The 25,584-nt window shown below is 47.3% G+C and overlaps 1 protein-coding gene across 1 annotated transcript in view; it reads left to right on the top strand.

The window, feature by feature from the left end:
- SLC9A2 (solute carrier family 9 member A2) overlaps positions 1-18,958 on the top strand; it is a gene marked incomplete at its 5' end in the record, with an annotated part of 122,954 nt that extends 103,996 nt beyond the window's left edge. The window contains 4 exons of the mRNA XM_081101633.1: positions 5,993-6,089; positions 13,152-13,283; positions 14,639-14,729; positions 16,089-18,958. Coding sequence (XP_080957759.1) covers positions 5,993-6,089; positions 13,152-13,283; positions 14,639-14,729; positions 16,089-16,453 — 685 coding nt within the window. The 3' untranslated portion in view covers positions 16,454-18,958. The remainder of the gene's footprint in view (positions 1-5,992; positions 6,090-13,151; positions 13,284-14,638; positions 14,730-16,088) is intronic.
- Between the last annotated feature and the right edge of the window lie 6,626 nt (positions 18,959-25,584).

Genomic DNA, 25,584 nt, shown 5'->3' with positions numbered 1-25,584 from the left:
ATGTGATTCTGCTTAAAAGTGAAAGTGTAGAAATGTGTATCTTATGCTGTATTACGTCAGGTCATGTCACGTTTCATCACGGTCTGTTACTTTAAAATCGACTATTCAGAAGATGCCTCGTCATGTGTAGGGTGGCTGTGCCTTTCTTATATTTGCTCTGGGAAATTCAGTGCTTTGGAAAGTAAGTTAAAGTCTCTTCAGCAGGCATTCTGCAGTGGAATACTTTGAAGTGTGTTCTATTTGCAGGAAGTTATTTAGCTACTAAAGGCCTGGTGCACACCTGGCCTGCAGGGATCGGGCTGAAACCGGCTCTCTGACATCCCCCAACGGGTCCCGGATTGCAAGAGGTCAGTTCTTGGCACCTCAGAACCGGGCTCCCTCCTCTCTGGTTCCGGGTGCGTCACCCGAGAACCATAGCTGCCAAGTCACTGCAGCTGAGCAGCTCCTACATTGAGTCTCTGCCCCCTGGTGGTCAGTGTGTGTCATAGCTACTGGCCGGTCAGCCAGTGGGCCGGTCGCTTAGGCTTTTATATATATAGAAGATTTCCTTGGAGATAGCACAGTGTCATAATTTAACGCCAGAAAGGACATTAGTTTGGTGATTTCTGCTGCAGTGTTTCTCAATCCAGGCACCTGTTAGAAACAAGTTGGGAGCAGGAACTCCCAGAGCTACTGGGCCCACCCAGACCAACAGGGTCAGGATCTCTGGGGCCAAGGACCAGGGACAGGTGGCTTTATAAGCCCTTCGGATGTTTCTAATTTAAGCGGGACTGAGATCCACTGACCTAGTGTGTCTCCTTAATTTTAAAACAGAAGAGCCCAGCTGGCATGGCTCAGTGGTTGAGCATCAACCTAGGAACCAGGAGATTAGGGTTCGATTCCCGGTCAGGGCACATGCCCAGATTACTGGCTTGATCCCCAGTGTAGGTTGTGTAGGAGGCAGCCAATCAATGATTCTCTCTCATCATTGATGTTTCTATCTCTCTCTCCCTCTCCCTTCCTCTCTGAAATCAATAAAAATATATTTTTAAAAAGTAAAACAGAGGAAATGAATACTCAGAATTGTGAAGTGATTTACATATAAAACCCAACGTCTTACAGCAAAATTATAGCAGAACAGAAGGACAGCTCTACTGCTTTCTTTTTGCACTGATGAGCTTGAAGCTCATTTAAACTAAATGTCACCTAATTAAAATTCTAACAGTGGGAGCATTTACATGAGAGAGGAAGCTTCAAATCACACCCAACCGCATAAACCACGATTTTACTAGGACTCCAAGTCTCCTATGAAAATTATGGGAGTTTATGCAGCCAGAATGAAAAGAAGCAGTGACCAGGATGGCTTGGAGGTCAAGGCACCATGCTGTGTCATGAACAGTAGTGAACTGAGCGGAATGACTGACTTCTCAGCAGAGAATGCTGTGTGCCCTTACGTTGGTCCATTTACTGCCCTGAGGTTGAGCTTTCCAAGTAGAAAACGGAGCTACACTGATCCTTACGTGTCCCTCTAGCTTTACAATTTCAAGATCTTTCTTAGGCACCATTCCATTTGCAGCTGAAACAAAGGATGATCCAGTTAGCCAGCTTCTCAAGGGAGAGCCATTGTCTCTGTGAGCACAGAGGAGAGAATTCTCAGTTCTACTCTCTGTTCTCTGTTCACAGTTCATTTTGCAGTTGGTAGTAGGGAAAGGCAAGTGTCTAGGACTAGGGAACTCGGCAGCAGAATGGATGGCCGCTGCAGAGTTGGCTGAATGAGTGCCGTATGCACCACTCCACCTCTCCCACGTGTTTTACCTAGAGAGGAGAAGCAGAGGGGAGATAATAAGGAATCTGTTTCTAATCATAATGGACTGAGTGCTGCAGACCAAACAAGCTTCTGAGAATAACTAGAAAAAGAGGACAAAATATATTTTTAAAGTCTGCTTTTAAGCGGGGAAGTACCAGCATGGGGGGACGTTTCCAGCCTCGTCACGAGAAAAGGGAACCAGGAAGATGGAGCCGGCAGGAGGCGCTATTTTCCTCCTGGGCCACAGAGCAGGTGTCTGAGTCCAAAAGGTTAGGACAGAGGTTTTGACAGATGGATGGGTCATAGAGATAAGACCGGAATTCAGGGCCCACAAGGGGGAGGAGCTTGGGTATCCAGCTGTAGGTGTTAACCTCACAGCCTGCACCTTAACCTCCAATCAAAGAAGTCCAGTCCAGGGTCATCTTAATCCACGGCTGTTTGTCCCTTGAGTTTGATATTCCCCCTCTCCCAGTTGCTTTAGGGAAGGAAATGTAACTATTCTTTGGAAAAAATAAGAGCATGAAAAGCCTTAAACTGCCTCTGTGAGTTTTCATATTTAATGTTTAGCAACCAATCAAAAGAAAATGAGTAGACAAGGAAATGTGACTGAAAACATTGAGAAAAAGATAAAAACAGAATAGTAACAGGTAAAAAGGGGATTCAGATAATTGAGTTATCAAACATAGACTTTAGCCCTGGCTGGTTTGGCTCAGTGGATAGAGCATCTGCCTGCAGACTGAAGGGTCCTGGGTTTGATTCCGGTCAAGGGCTCATGCCCAGGTTGCAGGCTTGATCCCAAGGAGGCAGCCAATCCATGATTCTCATCATTGATGTTTCTATCTCTCCCTCTCCCTTCCTCTCTGATATAAATAAAAATATATTTTAAAAGCATGGGCTTTAAAATAAAATATAATAAGCCTAAAAAAGAAAAGGCCATTTATATTTTTGGCATTGTCATGGAGATTACATGAATAAAAACATCTTAGGGGAATATTTTAGCTTAAAATAAAGCAACTAAATTTATGATCTCATTTTGTAGGTGTAAACACAGGTTAGATACAGCTGAAGAGATAATTGGTAAATTGGGAGATAGGAGAAAAGAAAACCAGAATGAAGCACAAAGTAGAAAAAAAGGATGAAAAATGTGGAAAAGAAAGTAAGAAACACATATGGAAGAACTTTCAAAAGTTCCAAAAGGAAGTGAGAGAAAAATTGGTAAAAGCAATATTTTAAGACAAAATGACTAATAATTTCCCCAAACAGATAAAAGACATAAAATGTGACAAACCCCAAGCAGATTAGATATGAAGAAAACCAAGTGCAGGTATATGACAGTAAAAACTGCTAAAGATCAAAAGCACAAAGAGAAAATTTAAACATACTCAGAGAAAAAGAAAAAAACTGACAATTATTTTTCAAGAAACACAGTGGAAACCATCATTATCTTAAAATTTTTGAAAGAAAGTAACTTATAACCTAGAGTTTCATATCGTGCTATAACACCCTTCAAAAAAAGTAGGTTAAAAACATTTTCAGATGAAAATCATCACATTGAAGTCAATGATAAAGGGTTTCATAGAAAAGCTTGCAGATGAAGGGAGGAATTAAAGCAATGGGAATGGAAAATATCTGTAAAATTAAAGGAGTATTAATTGCATAAAATAATAATGTCTGTGGGGTTTTAAATCTATACAGACTTAAAACCAACAACAATAATAGCTTATAAATTGAGAAGGAGGTAAATGGTATTATTGATCCCTGCATTGTTCAGTAAGGGGTAAAAATAAAAATGTATTTTGGACTTTAATAAATCAATAATTAATATTATAATATCAGATAACCACTAAAAAAATAGTTAAAGAAGGTAACAAGCCAACATAGAAGAGAAATAAAATAACAAAATAAAATAAATTCTAAAAGGGCAACAAACTAGAATAAACAATCATAGAACATATAGGACAAACAGAATGCAAATAGTAAGAAAATAGTCTTAAACACAAATTACATTAAATATGAACTTCATTTAAAAGGGAGAGATGATTAGAATGGATAAAAATATACAACTCACTAGATGTTGTTCATAAAAGATACTACTTATATGTAAAGTTAGAGGATAGCTAGAAATAAAAGGTTGGAAAAAGTTATACCATTAAAGCACTAAACAAAAGAAAGTTTGTGTAATCACATTACCATAAAATGTAAACATTATGCAAAAATATTGCTATAAATAAAGAAATACATTTTATAATGACAGTTTCAAATCTATAAGAAGGCATAAAAGTCTAAATTAGCACACAAATATAACAGCCTCAAATATATGAACCAAAACCTGACAGAACCACAAGTAAAATACACAAATTCGGAACTGTGGTGGGTGTTTTAAGTGTAAACAAGGGAGGTAGTTGTGCTCTTGTCACTACACTTATGCAAACATATGTTATTTAAAACTTGGTGGGAACATCGTACAGGAAAATCAGACACCATCCCTAGCCAGTTTCTCCATGGTTAGAGCGCCAGCCCAAGGCCTGAAGGGTCCCAGGTTCGATTCTGGTCAAAGGCATGTACCTTTGTTGCAGGCTCATTCCCCAGTGCTGGTCAGGGCTGAGCAGGAGGCAACCAGTCGATGTGTCTCTCTCACATCAATGTTTCTTTCTCTGTGTCTCTGCCCCTCCTTTCCTCTCTCTCTAGAAATTGATGGAAAAAATATTGTCAGGTGAGGATTAACAAAAAGAAAGAAAAAAGAAAATCAGACAACAAAAAGATTGTTATTTATTGACCTAATTTTTTCATTTCAACTTTAAAATTATGTTAATTAACTAGAAAGTTGGATAGCTACCTGACAACATCTCAATCTGAAAAGATGCTTCTTTAAAAACCCTCTAAGCAAAGGAGGCAATAACGAATCGTCTACATACAGGAAAGTTTGATGAAGCCTTGCATTTCTTTGTTCATTCCTTTGTGCGTACCCATTACCATTGGGCGCAGGTTTGTACCCCAATAATTACCATTATCCTTGGTTTACAGTAGCAACATTTAAAATAATATGAGAACTACCTTCTTTATTTTGTGTGCCCTTGGCTCATCTTCTGTATGCATTTATGTATATTAACTGGCCAGCTTTATATTCTTAATTTATTTTCTTAATTTATTGAGGGAGTGAGAGTAAAACTATATACACATAGTCAATGCCCGTTGTTTGCAGGACTTACAGTTCTATAAAGTTGCCCTTGAACGCTGATTTGCAAACATTGAACATTGCTCCTGGGAAAAAACACAGGGTTAGGTTTCTGGGCGCCTCTGGTCAGAATGCTTTAATCAGCCAATCAATGCATAACTTGGTTCCATTTGAAAACGCCTTATGAAATATACTGTTGTTTCATTGCCATTGAACTTGCGGCCAAGGGCACCACAGCTCGTGCTTGAAGGAGGCCTGCGGAGCACTGCTTTCGCAGAAGGCCATCACAGCCCCCAGGCACATGGGACACCGCCCGCTTCAGAACTATGCATGGGGGCCCTTAAAACAGCAAAACCACCATCACAAAACGCAGAACTGCAAAAACTTGTCACTAAATAGACCACGAGAAGGACCGTTTCTGACAGGACCAGAGCTAAACCAGAAAGCAAAGCGCTGCTCCCGTCATCCTCACTTGGGAACCTGCACGTCGATCAACGCAAATTTCTCTCCACTTTGCACAGGTCCCCAATGGCTGGGCAGGTCCCCAAGTATGACAGTGTGTTTACCAAGTACATTTTACCAAGTAGGTGAATCTGTTGGAATCCCTGAATAAAGAAGATGGACTGTATATTCATGAATATTATCAATAGTGTTTTTGCAAACATATCTAATGACATGTTTTTAAAGCCCAGGCCAGGATAGCAAAATATGGCTAATTAAGTTTCTGTTGGAAAAAACAATCCTGTGTTACTTTTTTATGAGGGATTAGAAATAATGAAGCGATGGCATTATAAGCCACTATAGTTTAACTTCCTAAAAACAATCACATGAGCAGATGGGACGCCTGTGCCGGAGTAACCTGCCCTCAGTGATTGTGCACTGAGATAAAATTTCAGAATTTTAAATTATTTTAAAATGTTGAATTATTCCTGTGTCATTCTTACTTGAGAGTATTCTTCTTAAATAATGATATTATGTCTTTAAGAAAGACTATTTTTGAGCAGTAAATCATTCTTTTTCTAAACTTTCAGTGACTGTCATGAAGAAAAAATAAGGAAGCTTACACCTGGTGAAATGGATGAAATTCGAGAAATATTATCAAGAAATCTCTATCAAATCCGCCAGCGAGTGAGACTGATTTATTTAACAAAATATTTACTTGCTTTTAATTAAAAATATGCCTTCTGATTTTGTACTACCCAATTATAGTGCATATGGTCCCACCATTACACTAACCCTGAGGCCCACTCCAGGCATCTCCTCTCTCTCAGACCCCATTCCACAGTGCGCTGTCCGCCAGGCACCATGGGGAGCCTCTGGGAGTTCTGCCTCTATGAGCTTGGAGACTTAAAATACACATTTGTGGCCCTAGCCAGTTTGCCTCAGTGATTGGAGCGTTGGCCCGTGGACTGATGGGTCACAGGTTCAATTCCAGTCAAAGGTGCGTACCTGGGTTGCAGGCTCAACTCCTGGCCCAGGTCGAGGTGTGTGCAAGAGGCAACCAATCAATGTGTCTCTCTCACATCAATGTTTCTCTCTCTCTCTCTGTCTCTCCCCCTCCCTTCCACTCTAAAAATCACTGGAAAAAAATATCCTCAGGTGAGGATTAACAAAAATAAAATTAATTTTTAATTAAATAAATGTATGTGTGTGTATGTGCACGTGTGTGTATAAAATAATTGTGAAGAAAATAATTGATTGCTTTCTTTTTATTTTTTAATGAACTACCTTTATGGCTTTATAAGACTTTTTAAATGTATTTAACCTTCCTTAAATGCACTATAATTGGATAGTTATTCATAAGGTGCTCTAGTTTCTTCTTTTCATGTGTCATCTGAATCGCTTTTTAAACTGCATTTCCATTGTGAACACCTCATTCTCATAATTTGCTAACAATAAAGCTCACACTTAGCGAATGCATACAAGTGGGCAAGCCCCATTTCAGCACATTGTGTGCATTAACTCATTTAATCCTACAGTTAACAGTGTCACTATTGCCTCCATTTTACAGATGAAGAAATTGAGGCACGGGAGGTGAAGGGGTCCAAGGGCCACACTGCTCATTAGGAGTCCTCTTCACTCCTGCTGGGCCATCTCTGCAGCTTCCGAGCTGTTCTCCCCAAAGACTGCCCCAATCCTCAGTCCTCCTCCTCTTCCCTAAAGCACCTTTTTAAAACAATTCTTAAATCTTTATTTGTTGAGAGTATTACAGATGTCCCTCTTTTTCTCCCCATTGCCCTCCTTCACCCAATTCCCGGCCCACCCCAGGCCTTTGCCACCTTAATGTCTGTGAGCATCAGTAATGCATGTCCTATATAATAAAAGCCTAATGTGCTACGTGTCCAGTCATCCGGTCAGCTGTTCAACCAATCAAAGTGTAATATGCTAATGATATGCTAAGGCCACTCAACCACTCACTATGATGTGCACTGACCACCAGGGGGCAGACGGTCTGACTGGTAGGTTAGCTTGCTGCTGGGGTCCGGCCAATTGGGACTGAGCAAGACAGGCCAGACACACCCTGGAGCCCTCCTGCGGTTCCTCCCCGGCTGGCCAACCTCCCACATCCCTCCCTGGCCCTGATCGTGCACCAGTGGGGTCCCTCAGCCTGGCCTGTGCTCTCTCACAATCTGGGACCCCTCAGGAGATGTTGGAGAGCTGGTTTCAGCACGATCCCGCAGGCCAGGCTGAGGGACTCCACTGGTGCATGAATTCGTGCACTGAGCCTCTAGTATGCATATAAGATCTTTGTTTAGTCTCTTCCCGCCCCCCACACCCCTTCCCTCTGAGAATCGTCAGTCTGTTACATTTCCATGCCTCTCATTCTATTTTATTCACCAGTTTATTCTGTTCATTAGATTTCTTATTAGATATGTATTTATTGCCATTTTATTGTTCATATTTTTCATCTTTTTCTTCTTCCTCTTTTTAAAGAATACCCTTCAACATTTCATGTGATACTGGTTTGGTGGTGATGAACTCCTTTAGCTTTTTCTTGTCTGTGAAGCTCTTTATCTGACTCTCAAATCTTTTTTTTTTTAATAAAAATACAGATTTATTGTTGCAATATTCTTACATAACACAGACACCTAGTCATATCAGTCTTCATTAGTCTTCATGTTAAATATAAACGAACAAAAAACTAAACAAATCAGCAAAACTGCTGGAAAATCCCTCCAAACCATGAACCCTTATCAAAATGCACCCTGAGAGGATCAGATGATCTTATCTTAAGTCACCATGCTCTGAAGATTAACTGCAGCCAAATGTGAGTGTGTAAGGAAGCAATAAAGACAAAGTGACGTGGAATCGCACACAGTGAGCTGGCAAAGTCAAATGGCTCCAGGAACATTTCGGCAAAGTGTCGTCTTTGTGTAACAAAGATCAGGGGCTTGACCTCGAACTATAGGGTAATTTCAGAGCAATACCAGGACAGCATGGCCAGAGGAGTTGGTAGTCACATGACTTCAGAACATGAGTTCCCAAGGACCCACCGATGAGGAATACCTCCTCTTTACTCTGAAAGCCTGTCCCAGAGCCCTAACTCAAAACCAGGTTACTAAAAATGACTAAAGATCAGCACCTGTCTTGAAAATTCACAACCGTAGCAATACTACATGTGTGCATTTAATATCTGGAGAACTCTTGCTGCATTTCAGAACAGAAAGTTTTGAATGTTAACCTTAAGAGAAAGTATGATATTGTGGCTAAAATACCCAGGTCAGGACTGGCCTGACGTGTCTTCCCTATAAAAGTTGAGATCTAAGTCCATGAGCGACAGGAGACACAGTTTCCTTCATCTTCTCTCACAGGGGTGCACTGGTGCAGGGGTCTGTCCTTGTCACAAGCCTGCCACGGTCCTCTTCAGGCTGGAGCAATGGGAACAGCTGGTGGGATGATCCCAAGAACTCACCACACCCAAATCCCACACACAGGCATAGTTCAGCCCCAACAGTTTGCATGCCCTGCTAGGACACATCTCTGTGCCAGCAGTGCAGGATGGGACAGCCTATGATGGCCACCAGACACCCAATCTCTGAGTGCAATGGCAAGGATGGCCATCACCACTTCCCAGAAGGCACTGACTTCCATGGTGGGTCAATTACAAGGCTCTGTGGCCGGGGCACTCCAGACCGTGGACATGAGGTGGGACTTGTGGGTTTTGCTCAGGCCTGTCATCCAGAACTTGAGCAGTTTGACGTTGTCCTCCTCAGATGCTCCGAGGATACTCAGGAGCTTCTGTGTGTTCTCTTTGGGCCGACTGACCACCTTGGTGAATTTGAAAAGGACCTTCACTTTGCTGTTTCATGTGCCAAAGGGACTTAAAGGGACAGCTTTCAGGGCTGCCAGCTCTCACAGTCTGAGAGCGAGGAGGAACCTGTGGGGCATTTGGTCAGCTCCTGCCCCTCCGCACCCTCTGGCAAGACAGAAGCTTTTCCTCTTCAGCCTCAGAGTCATCCCAGCTTTCTGATTCCTCTTCTAAATCCATGAGCTTCTCCATCTGGACCAAGGTGTCCTGGGGGAGGGAGGGCGACGGGCAGAGGGGCCCCACCAGGAGCTTCTCTGTCAGCGGCGGCCACACGCCTTCAGGAGCCTCAGAACAGAGCCGTCGTGTGCTCTCGCCAAGAGGAAGCTGAACCCGAAGCCCCTCAAGCCTCTTGCCCTTGAGCGCCTGTCCTGGAGGTCACTGATGATCCTGCAGGTCCCCGAGCAGGAAGGGCCAGGAGCTGGAGGTAGATGTGGTCCCTCGTGATCATGGTGATGCTGGACCAGCGCTGGAAGCCCCAGGCCAGGCTGTCTTTGATGAAGAAGGTGTGTCTGAACACAAACCCATGTTGCTCGTCCCAGAAGAAGATAGGGCCTTCACGGCCAGGGCAGACCTCGCACATGTCCGGCTTCTTGGGTCACGGGCTGCTGGACTCCGTGCTGGCCCCTTCCGCTGGGCTGTGTGTGCAGATCCCACTGCTCATCTGGATGCCACCTTCCTCCTCCTCGGCCTGCTCCCCCTAGCCAGGGCTGTCCCCAGCCCCCTTCGGAAGAGGGGCGTGCAGAACCTCCGTGCAAAAGAGAGTGCGGGAGCCGTGGAGCTCACAGAAGTGGCAGAGGGCGACGATGGCGTTCATGGTGCCCTGGAGACAGCACAGCCTGTGTCGGGGAGGAGGGAAGGCCATCAGCTGCCTGTGGGCTCACACCACAGACCCGCCAGCAACTCTGGAGCCTGGGACTGGGCAGGTATCGCCAGGGGCTTCCCATCCGGCAGAAGTGGCCACCCAGCAGGCAGCACCAGCCGAGCACCTATCCTGGGCCAGCACTGCTTTTGGTGCAGGGAGAGCAAGAAGACAGTCCCTGCCCACGGGGAGTTACAGCCAACAGGAGGGAAAAGATACTTCCGTGATCACAGACAGCCCTTCAGTCAGAGTGCTGAGCGGGCCTCGAGGCCACAGCACAGGGTGAGCAGCTGCCTCCTCTGCGTGACGCCCACGCAGGGGTCCTGGCCCAGCTGCACCTGAGAGGGATGTGGTCTCAAACAAGGGCTCCTCAGCAAACCCTGAAGGAACAGAGGGCAGGGAGCCAGGGCCTGAGGCAGGCACAGCTGGGGGCTGAGTGTTGGCAGAACTGAGGGAACAAGGGCAGAAAACCAGGAGGAAGAAGATGTTAGGGACCTTTGAGGCCATGGCAAGACTCTGAACTTCTCTGGCAGAGATCAGAAAGCCTTTGCTGGGTTCTGATGAGAAACATGATAAAAGTGAACCTTGCAAAGTCTCTAAGGGGAGATGGTGATGGCAGAGGGAACACAGGCTAGAGCTGAGCGTGGGGTATCTGACCCTCAATTCTAAGTGATAGCTTTGTTGGGTAGAGTAATCTTGGTTGTAGGTCCCTGCTATTCATCACTTTGAATATTTCTTTCCACTCCCTTCTGGCCTGCATCGTTTCTGTTGAGAAATCAGCTGACAGTCATATGGGCACTCCCTGTAGGTAACTAACTGCTTTTCTCTTGCTGCTTTTAAGATTCTCTCTTTTTCTTTAGCCCTTGGCATTTTAATCATGATGTGTCTAGGTGTGGTCCTCTTTGGATTCCTTTTGTTTGGGGTTCTCTGCGCTTCCTGGACTTGTAAGTCTATTTCTTTCACCAGGTAGGGGAAGTTTTCTGTCATTAGTTCTTCAAATAGGTTTCCAATATCTTGCTCTCTTTTCTGGCACCCCCATAATGTGACTCTTGGTATGCTTGACGTTGTCCCAGAGGGTTCTTACACTATCTTCATATTTTTGGATTTTTTTCTTTTTACTGTTCTGATTGGGTGTTTTTTGCTTCCTCATATTTCAAACTGTTGACTTGATTCTCAGAATCCTCTACTCTACTGTTGAATCCCTGTAAATTATTCTTTATTTCAGTTAGTGTATGCTTAATTTCTGACTGGTCCATTTGGTATTCTCACTAAGATCCTTGAAAATCTCACTAAGTCCCTTGAAGATCTCATGAAGATCTTTGAGTAACCTTATAACCGTGGTTTTGAACTCTGTATCCAGTAATTTTCTTTCTTCCATTTTTTTCTTTTGTGATGTGTTTCTTTGTCTCTGCATTTTGGCTGCTTCCCTGTGTTTGTTTCTATGTATTCACTAGAGCTGCTATGTCTCCTGGAATTGGTAGAGTGGCCTTGTGTAGCAGGTGTCCTGTAGGGCCCAGTGGCTCAGCCTCCCAGTCACCTGAGCTGGGCACTCTAAGTGCACCCCTTTGTGGGCTGTGAGCACAACCTTGTTGTAGTTGAGCCTTGATTGCTGTTGGCCTCACTGGGAGGAGTTGACCTCCAGGCCAACTGGCTGTGAGGACCAGCTGTGACTACAATGGGAGAGCTGCTGTGCAGGAGACACCCCTATGGAGCAGGACTTGCTTCAGTGGGGCTCTGGTGCTCACTGAATCTGCCCCTTGAGTGTCACTTATGGATGTGAAGAGTTGTAATCTGCTATGGTCTCATATTGACCACTGGGTACACTGGCACTTGGGTCTCCAGGGAGGTGCAAAGTCAGCCACTGACTGGGGCCACCCAGCAGGAGCTACTGAGAAATCTGTAGATTCCTCCTCTTTGTATTGGGCTTGGAAGTGCCCAGCATTCAAAAAAGAAACAAAACAATTGTGGCTTCCAGGCTAAACTGTTTTTTTTTTCAGAACTTGGGATCTCCATTTCCAGGTTCCACTTTTTCCATTCTTATTTCCACTCCTCCCTCCCTCCAACACCCACCCCAAACCCTCACAGAGTACAGGTTCTGTCTTCCTTCCTAGCCTGGGGGACTCCCTTCCCTGTCAGCTTCCTGTCAGCTCCATTGATCCATATTCTTCCATTTTTAAGGTTCCCCAACACCTTACATATTATTCCCAACCTTTATTTTAAATGAGCGTGTGCTGTACCATATATGTTTAGTACTTAATTTCATGATTGTATTATTTTGTTAGCCTTCAATGGCACATTTCCCAAGATAGGAATTGAGCCCTGTTCTATTTTACTTCTGCACATTTCTACTAGGCCTAATACAGCCTGGACACAGGAATATTCCAAGAAGTATACATTAATTCTATCAGAAAATGAGCCTAATTACAATTTGTTTTAGGAACAGATTTCTATATAGCTTATAAACTAAAATGTCTGCCATGGACAGCCCACCCTGAGACATTTCACAGCTTCAAAGATGAGGACATGAGCATTGTAGGCGGTAACAGCCGCTTGCTCAGCCTTCAGCCACTGGAAAGAACTGTGCCTCTATTGATTAATCAGAGGACATGGCACCACCAAATGTCTCAAAGTGGTTTGTTTTTATACAAGTAATTGCTATTCCATGGAGGATGAATAAAGTGGACTTGTGTTTTTTCCCCAACTGATAATGATGGGTAAATACATACAAGGTACTTCAAGGTAGACAAAGGCACTTAATAAATTCAATCATTTTCTCATTTATAAAGACCATACTTTCCAATGGGGAGAAAAACTTATTCACTGGCTTTATAAGAAGACTAATTCTTTCAAAATGTGAAAGAATGTCACCTTTCATACTTTTTTCTCTCTGCACATTGGCTGTTAAGTACCTCACTGAAATGCTGTGCCAAAGAAACGAAGTAAAGTTTTGGAATTTCTGGGGCCGTGATCAGTTTTTTGTTGTTGTTGTTTTTGTAAAGTGGCACTTGTGTTTTTATTTCAGACTTTGTCATACAACAGACACAATCTGACGGCTGACACAAGTGAGAGACAAGCCAAGGAGATTCTCATCCGCCGAAGGCACAGTTTGCGCGAGAGCATTCGGAAAGACAGCAGCTTGAGTCGGGAGCGCAGGGTAAGGGCGTTGGGCCTCTGGAAGCTCTGCTGAGGGTTGATTCGCAGGAATTCTGGGAGATAGGGCATTCAAAAGTCTTTCAGAGGTTTCGTGAACACCTATTGTGTTCTGCACACAGTTCTAGGCACTGGGGATACATTGGTAAACAAAACGGAAAGATTCCTATGCTTGTAGAATTCATATTCTCATCAGGGGGAATGTGGTCACCAACAGACAGAATAAGCAAATCCTATATAATAAAAGGCTAATATGCAAATAGACCAAAGGGCAGAACAATCGAACAACCGGTCGCTAACCACCAGGGGGTGCACTTGGAACATGGCAGGCACGAAATTTGTGCACAGGTGGGGAGGTCCCCTCAGCCAAGCCTGCACCCTCTCCAATCCGGGGGATGTCTGACTCCCTCTCACAATCCTGGACCGCTGGCTCCTAACCACTAACCTGCCTGCCTGCCTGATGGCCCCTAACTGCCCCCACCCCCTCCGACAGCCTGATCACCCCTAACCACCTCTGCCTCCCGGCCTGATTGCCCCTAACTGCTCCCCTGGCCAGCCTGGTCTCCCCATGCAGCCTGCTGTTCAGTTGTTTGGTCGTCCCTCAATGCACCCCCTGCCAGCCTGGTCACCCCATGCAGCCTGCTGTTAGGTCGTATGGTCATTTTGGTTGTCACGGCCCCTTGATTATATATATGGATATATAGATATATTATTGATTTCTGAATAGAAGGGAGGGAGGGAGAAATCAATGATGAGAGAGAATCATTGATCAGCTGCCTCCTGCACACCCCACACTGGGGATCAAGCCCGCAACGCAGGCATGTGCCCTGACCAGGAATCAAACTGTGACCGCCTGGTTCATAGGTCAACGCTCAACCACTGAGCCAAGCCAGCCAGGTCTTATTTTTTATAATATTCTGTATTTGGTTATCGGAGATAAAAATTTTATGTTTGAACAAAATTATCTTTATCTTTGTGTTCAATATGGCAGCATTGATTAAAAATTAAAGAAATTAAAGACAATGGCAATGAAAATGTCAGCAAATTAGCTATAGTAATGCTGTTTGTTCTATCACTTTCAAGACATTCAAGTAAATAAAACTAAAATATGCTACAATTTTTAATCTATCTTTTTTTTTCTTTTTTTCTCTCTTGGCTTCTTCTATATTTTAGAAGAATTTTAGTGATTTTAAATTAAATAATTATTGCTAGGGATTTTCTTCCCCATCCCTAAAGGCCCTCACAAAGTAATTTTGGCATGGAGAAGTAACATGTTACATTTTAATAAAGTTTGTCAAAGAATTTAAACTTCTAGTGAATGCCGTCTGCCTAGTCTAAGGTTTTCTGTGTCTTGTGCAGGCTTCCACGTCAGCCTCCCGATACCTGTCCTTACCCAAAAATACGAAGCTTCCAGAAAAGCTACAAAAGAAAAGGAATGTTTCTAATGCAGGTAATGAATACAGGTGGAGCAGAGAGGAAGACGCTTCTGTTCTGCCTTGTTACGCACAATGAGTTCAATAGTTTGCGAATCTAAAGTAACAATACGGTGGCCTTTATTAGCTTTGCAGCCTTTTGGAATGGAGTTCTGTGCACATTCCAGAATTCAATCAGTTATTTTTCATAATGATTCTATTTGATGTAGCAAATGCAAATGTTATTGCCATGTAGTTAGTGAACAGGGGTCCTCCACTACTGGGATCCTCCCCCAGAAAAGCTAGAAACGTGCAAAGGTGTGTTTAATTTTTACAGTAATTGTAATATATTTTCATAAATCAGCCATATATTTTACTTCTGTAATTATTTAAACTTTGACATAAAGTCAGATACCTCTTCATTTTATGATATCTTTATGTAGATTCCGAGCCATTTTCTGTGAAACCCCAGAAGAAAAATGTTAGGATATCATGTTCTTAAAATGTAGATGTAACAACAATATCCCACCTTTTTTTCCTTGTTTATTTATTTAACCAAGAAGAGGAAAGTCTAAGGATGGCCTGTGTGTGGAGGCTGAGGTGGGAAATGAGAGGGAAGGAGGGGGAGGGAACCTGGGCGTGCAGGACAGTGGCCACGTGACCACTGACATCCAGCAGAAATGCTGTTACCAAGACTCTCAGCTCCCAGCATCCCAGCACCTCCTTCCTGCAGGAGTCCAGGACCCCAGCAGTGGAGGGCCCCAGCAGTCCAGGACCCCAGCAGTAGGGGGCCCCAGCAGTGGAGGACCCCAGTAGTCCAGGACCCCAGTTTTTATGCAGCTGGTTCTAATCTCAACTCCTCCCTCTGTTCGGAAGGTGCACACTAGTTTTGACCCTTTTGTAAAAATATGAAGAGAATAAACAAGGCTATATATGAGATCAGATCAAGGCAAGATCTTGCAATAGCAGCTAACTCTTGGTGTCTTCCCGTGGTGGGCGGAGCCCCCTGGGGCAAGTCCTGGGACAAGTCCCTGGGTCAGTTCCCTGGGGCAGGTCCTGGGGCAGGTCCTGGGGCACATCCTGGGGCAGGTGGCACACAGCCCAGGCTGCTCTCGGTGCCAACAGGCTCCACCACACTGACCCCTGAGCCTCAGTCCCTTCATCTGAGATGGGTGACGTAAGGGGAGGTTCAGAGGTGGGTGTAGTCAGCGCTGGCACATGTCAGAGCTCCGCACCATCTGCGGAACACCCAGGGGTAGCCCGAGGGCTGGGGGGTCAGGCAGGTGCCCAGCTTCCAGTGGGAGTCGGGAGGGAGCCTGCCTCACACAGACCCCTTAGCACTGCCATCGGGGACCCCCTCTGAAGCGCGCTCCCTGCTGACTTTCTGCTCGGTGCAGGTGGCAACAGCAGTGACTCGGACGCAGATGCTGGGACCACTGTCCTCAACTTGAAGCCCCGCGCGAGGCGCTTCTTGCCGGAGCAGTTCTCACAGAAGGCGGCCCAGGCCTGCAGGATGGAGTGGAAGAACGAGGTGGACGCCGAGGCCGCCCGGCAGCCCTGCACCCCGGCACCCCACCGCAGGGAGGGGGCCACGCAGACCCCGGGCGCGCTGCGGCAGCCCCTGCTCCCCCATGGCCAGCTAGGCCCCGGGCAGGAGGGCCCCACGACTGAGAGCCAGCGACCCAGGCCGCCCCCCAGGCTGGTGCGAAGGGCCTCGGAGCCTGGAGGCCGCAAAGCTCGCTGGGGGAGTGAGCGGCCCTAGCGGGAAAGGCCCTGCGGCCAGCGCCACTGTCACTGCTCCAAACACAGGGACCCAGGTCGCCCTCCAGGCCTCATCCTCTCCTGGAGAGTGGAGTCACGCCCTTGATTAACGAGCCGATTGCCTATCCCGAGAAGTGGAAAGTCAACAAGAAAAAGTCCGGTGAAATGTCTCTTATGAGTTGCGAGCAGTTGTAGTCTTTGCAGAGCTGAGTAAAAAAATGTGTGCCTTCATTGAACTTGAATGACTGAACTTGACATTTTTAGCACACCCTTGTCGGTGAAAATTTTAATATATGCATATGCCTCAAATTTTATTTATGAAAAAGTATGTTTATCTGTGGTCAGTTTTTAAGTGAATGGCCCTAAAAATACTCTGAAGATCTTCCCGAGGCGTAGCGACGGCTCCTGTGGCCAGTGCTCCTGTGGCCAGTGCTCCTAATGGCCGGCACTCCTGGTGGCCGGGACTCCTGATGGCCGTGGCTCCTGATGGCCGGCACTCCTGGTGGCCAGCACTCCTGGTGGCTGGGGCTCCTGGTGGCCAGCACTCCTGATGGCCGGCACTCCTGGTGGCCGTGGCTCCTGGTGGCCGGGGCTCCTGGTGGCCGGGGCTCCTGATGGCCGGCACTCCTGATGGCCGGCACTCCTGGTGGCCAGCACTCCTGGTGGCCGGCACTCCTGGTGGCTGGAGTTCCTCGTGGCCGGGGGCTCTTGGTGGCTGGGGTTCCTGGTGGCCAGGGGCTCCTGATGGCCGGGGGTTCCTGGTGGCCGGGGGCTCCTGGTGGCCGGGGGCTCTTGGTGGCCGGAGGTTCCTGGAGGCCGGAGGTTCCTAGTGGCTGGGGTTCCTGGTGGCTGGGGTTCCTGGTGGCTGGGGTTCCTGGTGGCTGGGGCTCCTGGTGGCTGGCAGCCGGCACTCAGAGCCCGACCTCCCTGGCTCCATCCTGAGCTCAGGAGCAGCTGAGGGCCTGGCTCTGAGCCCCACCCAGGAAGAATGAAAATCAGCTGGTTTTTATTTGTTCCTCATTCTACGTGTGTTGGGGTGACATATGGATTCCATCGCCTCTTCATGTGTAAATGGTGCAGAGAGAAAGGCTGTGTGGGTGACACCAGTCTGTGGGTGTGACAGACGCGTGGCAGCTTCGATGAAGCGACACTGTGGGGCCTCTGGCGAGTGGGAGCCAGCGCAGCGCCTGCTGAAACGCGTGGGCCGGTTGGAGTGTGAGGGGCTGGAGGAGGAGGCGGGAGCGTGCCCTTCACGCCCGCCTGTGACCATCTGCTTGGGAATGTTTCTGTAGCGCAGTCGGGAACGTTGAACCCAGAGGCTTTAGCAGACAAGATGGAAAGTTTATATAACAGTATCCAGTGTTTAACAAGTTGGTTAGACTTCAGGTTTGACTTTTACTCAGGCAGGAAGCACTTTGGAGAGTGTGGGAGATCTGTTATTTTGCACTAGTTTGTAAGTTTTGACGCCCCCTCCCCCCCCAAATAAAGTGGTAACTCAATTCTTCATATAAAAATCGACTCTACTCACTTGAGTGCTTTTAAAAGCACAGCAGGAAGAGCAAGCCGTGGGACATAAGCATTAAGATGACTTGAGTTTCCGTCTCTTATATGCAGATTTTCTTGGACTGACAGTTTTTCTGGAAAAAACAATAACCCTCTTTCAAACGTGACTGGAACAAGATTCTAAATGTCTGGGTTTGGACATGAATTAAGCCACTCGTGTAGCTCCACGGATTCACACGGGAGGTACAGCAAAGGGTACGCGTGGCCACAGTATTACTGATGGAAAACATGCATAAATTTAACGACACAGTGCTTAGGAACCCTTGGCAGCGGCTCTCTGCCCTCATCTCCTCCCGCACCGACGTGCAGAAGTAACTATTCTAGCCTTTCTTCTCATGCTGAAGGCTCAGGACACTGATGGGCTGTGGGGGGAGGCAGAGGGGAGCGCTCACACATACAAGACCCAGGCATTGAGAGCACCGTTTCCTTCCAAACTAACCCTAGTTGGTCGGTGGAAAGCAGTGGAGACACCATTTGAAAACTACAGGCCTGGGATTCTGTGCCAAAAACCTTAATTTTAAATGAAAATGTGTCTATAAAATATGTGTTGCATCTGCTGAAAATAAATTAAAACTGATTTACTTTGGAATTTTACTATAGGAATATGATTCAAGAGATAGGATGTGTATTTTTGAGACTGCCAAGAGTGAATTTTAAGTAGTTCGTTTATGAAACTTGAAAAGGAAGGTTGAAATGGAAAATGATCTTAAAAAGAAATTTCCTAATTTTTCCTGGTGTTATTAATAAATATTATAAGGAGTGGAACTCTCTGGAACTGAAGGAGAATAAAATTAAATTTTTTATAACACTACTTCTTAAGTTGGTACACCAAATTCAGCTTCCCCTGATTAAGAGTTAGATAAATTTCATGGCATTATGTAAATTTTGAAAAAGGGAATGTCATTTATCTTTATTATCAGTATAAATTTTCCCCTATTTGTTGGTTGATAAAAATAAAAAATAAATTTGACTTCATTTAGCTTTTTCTCTATATTTTCTTCTTTTTAATAAAGCTATTGAATTCTATACACTAATGAAGGAGAGAGTAGGGAGTTGAAACCCTGCAGCCAAATGTGGTAACAATGTACATGTCAGTGATACAGGAAGATCCTCCACCTTCGGTAAAGACTCCTCCTTGGATCGCGGGGTCCCCCCCCCCCCGCCTCCCCCGCTCAGTGTGACTGCAGGAGGCCCTGGGCCTGTGGCGGGGCAGTCAAGCCAGCTAGCAAACAACTAGGAATTGGCCTGCGAATCTGCCACTTGGCTGACATTCCCTTTGGTTTTGCTAAGCTTTGTGGTGCGGGGGCACCATGCTACCAGGGGAGGGAATGTTTATATAAAAACCTAAAGAAGCAAGCTGTCCGTTCCATGCCTCGGCACGGCCTGCGTTCTCGGCACTGCCCCAGTCATGTTTACGGCAAAGCTGGCATGCCATGATTCATGGTGACAGCAGTAGTATTTCATTCCTTCACAGTTCACGCTGCGTTATTCTTGAGTGAGTGATTACGGAGTCCGTGTGCAGCTGAAGGGGTTGTGGCATGATCTGCCAAGGCCTGAGCACAGGCTGATTCCGTCCTCAGCCTGGAGCAGGCAGGCTCGGGCCTCAGAAGTCTGGCGAGCTGGGGTTTACAGTTAGGTTTTTTTTTGTTTGGTTGGTTTTTTACTTTTAGAACAAAACATGTAGCTTGCTGGTACTTTATATCCCGCATTTTAACCAGGGCCCTTTGCTCAACTCACTTGTAAGGCAAGCGAGGCTCATCTGGGTCACTGCCGCCTGGCAGTGAGCACCTCTTTGTCCGAGAGAAATGACGCTTCCCTGCACGTGCTTCTCCAATGCCATCCCCTGCCCGCCCGGGGGCTGCCGCCACACAGGGCCGACCAAACACCCACATGGCCCGCTTCCAAAGTCTTTTTTTTAAGCTTTGTTGTTGAACGTATTACATATGTCCTTTTTTCCCCCCATGAACCTCTTCTAGCCCACACCCACCCACCCACCCCCCCCACCCCTGCCCCAGGCATTCACCACCCCATTGTCTGTGCCCATGGGTTTTGCATATATGCATACAAGTTCTTTGCTTGATCTCTTCCCACCCACCCACCTCCCCTGCCTTTCCTCTGAGGTTCAAAGTCCGCTCACCCTGGCCGTGACATCACCACCGGGCCCTGTCCGAAGTGGGCCTTCAGGATGCCCTGGCCTGGGCCCCCGCCCCAGAAGAGGAAGGCGAGCACAGCGCTCGCCCGCCACACGCAAGCCCACAGGGCCAGGCCTGGTCCGCAGCAGCACACTTACTGCGTTAGGTTCATTTGGGGCATTTCACGTGGTTTCAGTTACACTGAGCGAACTTGGGGTGGGTTTGGTGGTGAGCTGTCACAGGAAAGGTAATTCTGTCTGCATGCGAACCTGAGTCCCAGCTATTCAAAACACAGTAGACTCTTTGCTAAGCCAGAAGAAAGATCATCTCTCACCCCATATGGTAAATTTAAACTATTAATAGGTATTTTAATTCCTTTTTTTGTCCTCTGCAGTGTACGATTTGGAAAATGGGATTTTATTTATTACCTAGGGGCCCGGTGCACGAAACTCGGTCCCTCAGCCCAGCCTGCCCCCTCTCACATACTGGGAGCCCTCAGGGGATGTCCTACTAATGGCTTAGGCCCGCTCCACAGGAAGCAGGCCTAAGCCACAGTCTGGCCTCTCTCTGCAGGAGGCGAGCGGGCTGATCAGGGGAAGGCACCAGCCCCATCACCCTGCTGCTGCAGCCACTGCCAGTCACCGCAGCCGCCAAAGTGTTTTCATCAACACGGACTCCAGTCCCTTCACCATGAAAAAATGACAACTTTCTTTCGGCATTTTCAAGATATGTCTTTCATAGGATATGACATTTCTTTCTTTCTTTCTTTTTTTTATCCTCACCTGAGGAATGTTTCCATTGATTTTTAGAGAGTGTGGAGAGAGGGAGAGACAGGGAGAAACATCAATGTGAGAGGGACACTTTGATTGGTTGCCACCTGCATGAGCCCTCCACGCTCCCAGGCCCGAGGCTCGCCTCCTGCACGGCACAGTCTGTCTTGCCCAAAGGCGCATGGTTCTCACCCAATCGCAGGCTGCTCTCTGTACTATGGACACTCACTTCACTCCATGGAAACAGCCAAACGAGACCTGTTGAAATGCGCGTCTGTTAAAGTGGGTGACTTCACGGTCACACATGCCTCCCATGGGGACAGGCAATGACTGCATTAGGTTATATTGCATTTTTTTATTAGCAGATTTACTCATCTGTATTCTTGAATCCAGTTTTTAACCATTCCCACAGCTACTTCTACTCCATTTTAATACCAGAATTCTGCAATTCGCCTTAAGGAAAAATCTATACCTAAGTAATACTCACTGTTTTCCCCAGCTCAAGAGCCTATGAGGGCTTCCTATATCCCACCATTTCATATCTAAATTCTTTGCCGAAACCGGTTTGGCTCAGTGGATAGAGCGTCAGCCTGCGGACTGAAGGGTCCCAGGTTCGATTCCGGTCAAGGGCATGTACCTGGGTTGCGGGCACATCCCAGTAGGGGGTGTGCAGGAGGCAGCTGATCGATGTTTCTCTCTCATTGATGTTTCTAACTCTCTATCTCTCTCCCTTCCTCTCTGTAAAAAATCAATAAAATATTTTTTAAATTCTTAGGCTTTACACTTAAGTTCTTTCCTCACTACTTTGCTAATTCTCTGACTATCCACCATCTGACCACGCACCCAACACTGAAGAGTCAGGCTTCTAAATGCTGAATCGCATGCTAGCCACTCCATTCACACACAAGGCAAGGCCTGTTCAACCCGTCCCCAAGGAACTTAAACCTGAGGGGGTGCGGACATGCAGACGGGCAATTCCATTCCAGGGTAAGCGCTACGCTGGGGAGGCAGAGGGTGCTAGGCCAGCCAGCCCTGGCAGGGTGTGGCCGGGGTTCCCGCACCAACGGCCCGTCAGGAAGCACCTGCAGGGTCTGCGCTTTTGCAAGTGTTTCCATGGATCTGTGCAAACCTCCACTCGTTCTCACATCACGTCCACCAGGGCTGTTTCTCCGGCTCCGATGATGAGGAGACGGAGGCAACCCAGCTGAGGCCCACACTGAACGGGGCCGGCGGGGACGGCACCTGATCTCAGACCAGAGCCTGAGTTCTGACCCAGGAGAAAACAAGTCATGGTCAGGGAAGTGGCAGATCAGAGCAAGGACATAAGAAGGGGTCGGGTAGAGGAAAATGGCCGTCATTGAGGACAAAAGTATGACAAGACGGATTGAGACGACAGCTATACACTGCTCACCGCCCAGGAAAGCCCAGCGTACTGTGCGACACTGTCTGTGTCCCCTCTCCCTCCCCCCTGCATGTCTCTGTGGGCACTGTCTGTGTCCCCTCTCCCTCCTCCCTGCATGTCTCTGTGCGACACTGTCTGTGTCCCCTCTCCCTCCCCCCTGCATGTCTCTGTGGGCACTGTCTGTGTCCCCTCTCCCCTCCCCCCTGCATGTCTCTGTGGGCACTGTCTCTGTCCCCTCTCCCCTCCCCCCTGCATGTCTCTGTGGACACTGTCTGTGTCCCCTCTCCCTCCTCCCTGCATGTCTCTGTGGGCACTGTCTGTGTCCCCTCTCCCTCCTCCCTGCATGTCTCTGTGGGCACTGTCTGTGTCCCCTCTCCCTCCTCCCTGCATGTCTCTGTGGGCACTGTCTGTGTCCCCTCTCCCTCCTCCCTGCATGTCTCTGTGGACACTGTCTGTGTCCCCTCTCCCTCCTCCCTGCATGTCTCTGTGGACACTGTCTGTGTCCCCTCTCCCTCCCCCCTGCATGTCTCTGTGCGACACTGTCTGTGTCCCCTCTCCCTCCCCCCTGCATGTCTCTGTGGGCACTGTCTGTGTCCCCTCTCCCTCCTTCCTGCATGTCTCTGTGGGCACTGTCTGTGTCCCCTCTCCTTCCCCCCTGTATGTCTCTGTGGGCACTGTCTGTGTCCCCTCTCCCTCACCCCTGCATGCCTCTGTGGACACTGTCTGTGTCCCCTCTCCCTCCTCCCTGCATGTCTCTGTGGACACTATCTGTGTCCCCTCTCCCTCCCCCCCTGCATGTCTCTGTGGGCACTGTCTGTGTCCCCTCTCCCTCCTCCCTGCATGTCTCTGTGGGCACTGTCTGTGTCCCCTCTCCCTCCTCCCTGCATGTCTCTGTGGACACTGTCTGTGCCCCCTCTCCCTCCTCCCTGCATGTCTCTGTGGACACTATCTGTGTCCCCTCTCCCCTCCCCCCTGCATGTCTCTGTGGGCACTGTCTGTGTCCCCTCTCCCTCCTCCCTGCATGTCTCTGTGGACACTATCTGTGTCCCCTCTCCCTCCCCCCCTGTATGTCTCTGTGGGCACTGTCTGCATCCCCTCTCCCTCACCCCTGCATGCCTCTGTGGACACTGTCTGTGTCCCCTCTCCCTCCTCCCTGCATGTCTCTGTGGACACTATCTGTGTCCCCTCTCCCTCCCCCCCTGCATGTCTCTGTGGGCACTGTCTGTGTCCCCTCTCCCTCCTCCCTGCATGTCTCTGTGGGCACTGTCTGTGTCCCCTCTCCCTCCTCCCTGCATGTCTCTGTGGACACTGTCTGTGTCCCCTCTCCCTCCTCCCTGCATGTCTCTGTGGACACTATCTGTGTCCCCTCTCCCCTCCCCCCTGCATGTCTCTGTGGGCACTGTCTGTGTCCCCTCTCCCTCCTCCCTGCATGTCTCTGTGGACACTATCTGTGTCCCCTCTCCCTCCCCCCCTGCATGTCTCTGTGGACACTGTCTGTGTCCCCTCTCCCTCCTCCCTGCATGTCTCTGTGGGCACTGTCTGTGTCCCCTCTCCCTCCCCCCTGCATGTCTCTGTGGACACTGTCTGTGCCCCCTCTCCCTCCTCCCTGCATGTCTCTGTGGACACTATCTGTGTCCCCTCTCCCCTCCCCCCTGCATGTCTCTGTGGACACTGTGACCACCCCTCACTCTCCCTCCTCCCTTCATGTCTCTGTGGGCACTGTGCCCACCCCTCATTCTCTCTCCTCCCCTGCATGTCTCTGTGGTTACTATTCTGTCCCTCAGTGAGCTTATAGTTTTCAAGTTGGGCTTCCTGACTTCACATTGATACTGACCCTGTAGCGGTCCTGCAGCCTTCTGTAAACTGGCTGTTGCTCTGTGGGGAGATGCTAGGGTTATGATGTAGTGGCTCAAGACTGCTCTTGAATGTTTCTACCATTTTTGGAATAGCTTTTATTTTGTCCATCATTAAATTATGTTTTCATTCTTTGAAATACTACCTGTGAATGCTGGGTGTTGAGGTGGGTAGATAGTTACTGTGGAAGTTCTTAATTCCCTCTTTGCCCTTTTTGGTGACTAGAGCCCTGAGTTTCTATGTTTCTTTCTCACCTTACTCATGAGAGAACTGACAGATTCTGCTACCCTGATGGACAAGTCTTCTGCATTCACCCTCCAAAATCCATGCTGTTTGTTGTTGTTGTTGTTTATTTAAGAAAATGGTTTATGAATGCCTTTGCTTTAAACATGATCAATCATCCTAACAAGCACCAATATCACACACAAAATCCAACTGACAGCTGTTTCACATGCACTGGGTGTCCAAGTTATTTTATGTTCTTGGTTTGGTGGCAGTGTGTCCTTGTACAGTATAATACACTCCACCATTCACTTGTTAGGCTGTTCAGAATTCAAAAGAAACAGAGGAGAGATAAATAGTGTAACTGGTACCAAGATTTGATCACCTGCTGCCACAAACTCATGAGACAGGAGCTGGTGGAAAAGGAAAGTGGTTTATTCAAGTGCCAGACACCTGAGAAGATGGGGGACTCTTGTCACAAGACCCATTTCAACATCTCAGTCCAGGGCAGGTTTTTATAAGGAGGGAGAGGGGGAACAGAACAAAGAAAGAAAGAGGAGGAGTTGAAAAGTTCTCTGTGTGAGGCCAGCACAGGCCACTCCCATAAGGACCTTGACACTGGCCTGGTGTGCATCATCCGGTTCTACATTGAGGGTCCGCAAATCTCCCAAAACTGGGATTACTGAAGGTCAGAGTCTGCATCTTCTGAAGTTAGTTCTTAGGATTCTTATACAAACATGTTATTTATCTATAAGCTACATATTAGTCACAGCTGGGCTTTACAGAAACATTGTCAAAAAAAATGGTGGGGTAGGTTACAATACTACCACTATTACAATACCACCAGTATTTGTTACAAAATGAGTAGAGATTTATGTGGAGGATGATAATGTTAATGTCAACCAACCTGGTTTGAGTAGTGACATGCAACTGCTTCCTTCAGGGAGCTCACTGGAAGCCAGTGCCCCATCCCGGTTAGGAGCAGTCAGCCAGACCTGCCAGCAGCATTTATTAGTAGGACCTACGATGCCTTAATCAAAATAGCGGGCAACCTAGGTCACCAGAATTCACCCGTCTGTTTATGAGTGTGTTTGTTCAATGTGTGGGTGCCTACAGGTCAAATACATCAGCAGACCTATGAGGAATATAAAGTTGTTACATACACTTGAATCTCTCTTTGTTTTAAATC

Source organism: Myotis nattereri (assembly GCF_964212035.1).
Source record: "Myotis nattereri genome assembly, chromosome: 10".
NCBI lineage: Eukaryota > Metazoa > Chordata > Mammalia > Chiroptera > Vespertilionidae > Myotis > Myotis nattereri.
This window is presented reverse-complemented; position numbering and strand designations above follow the sequence as displayed.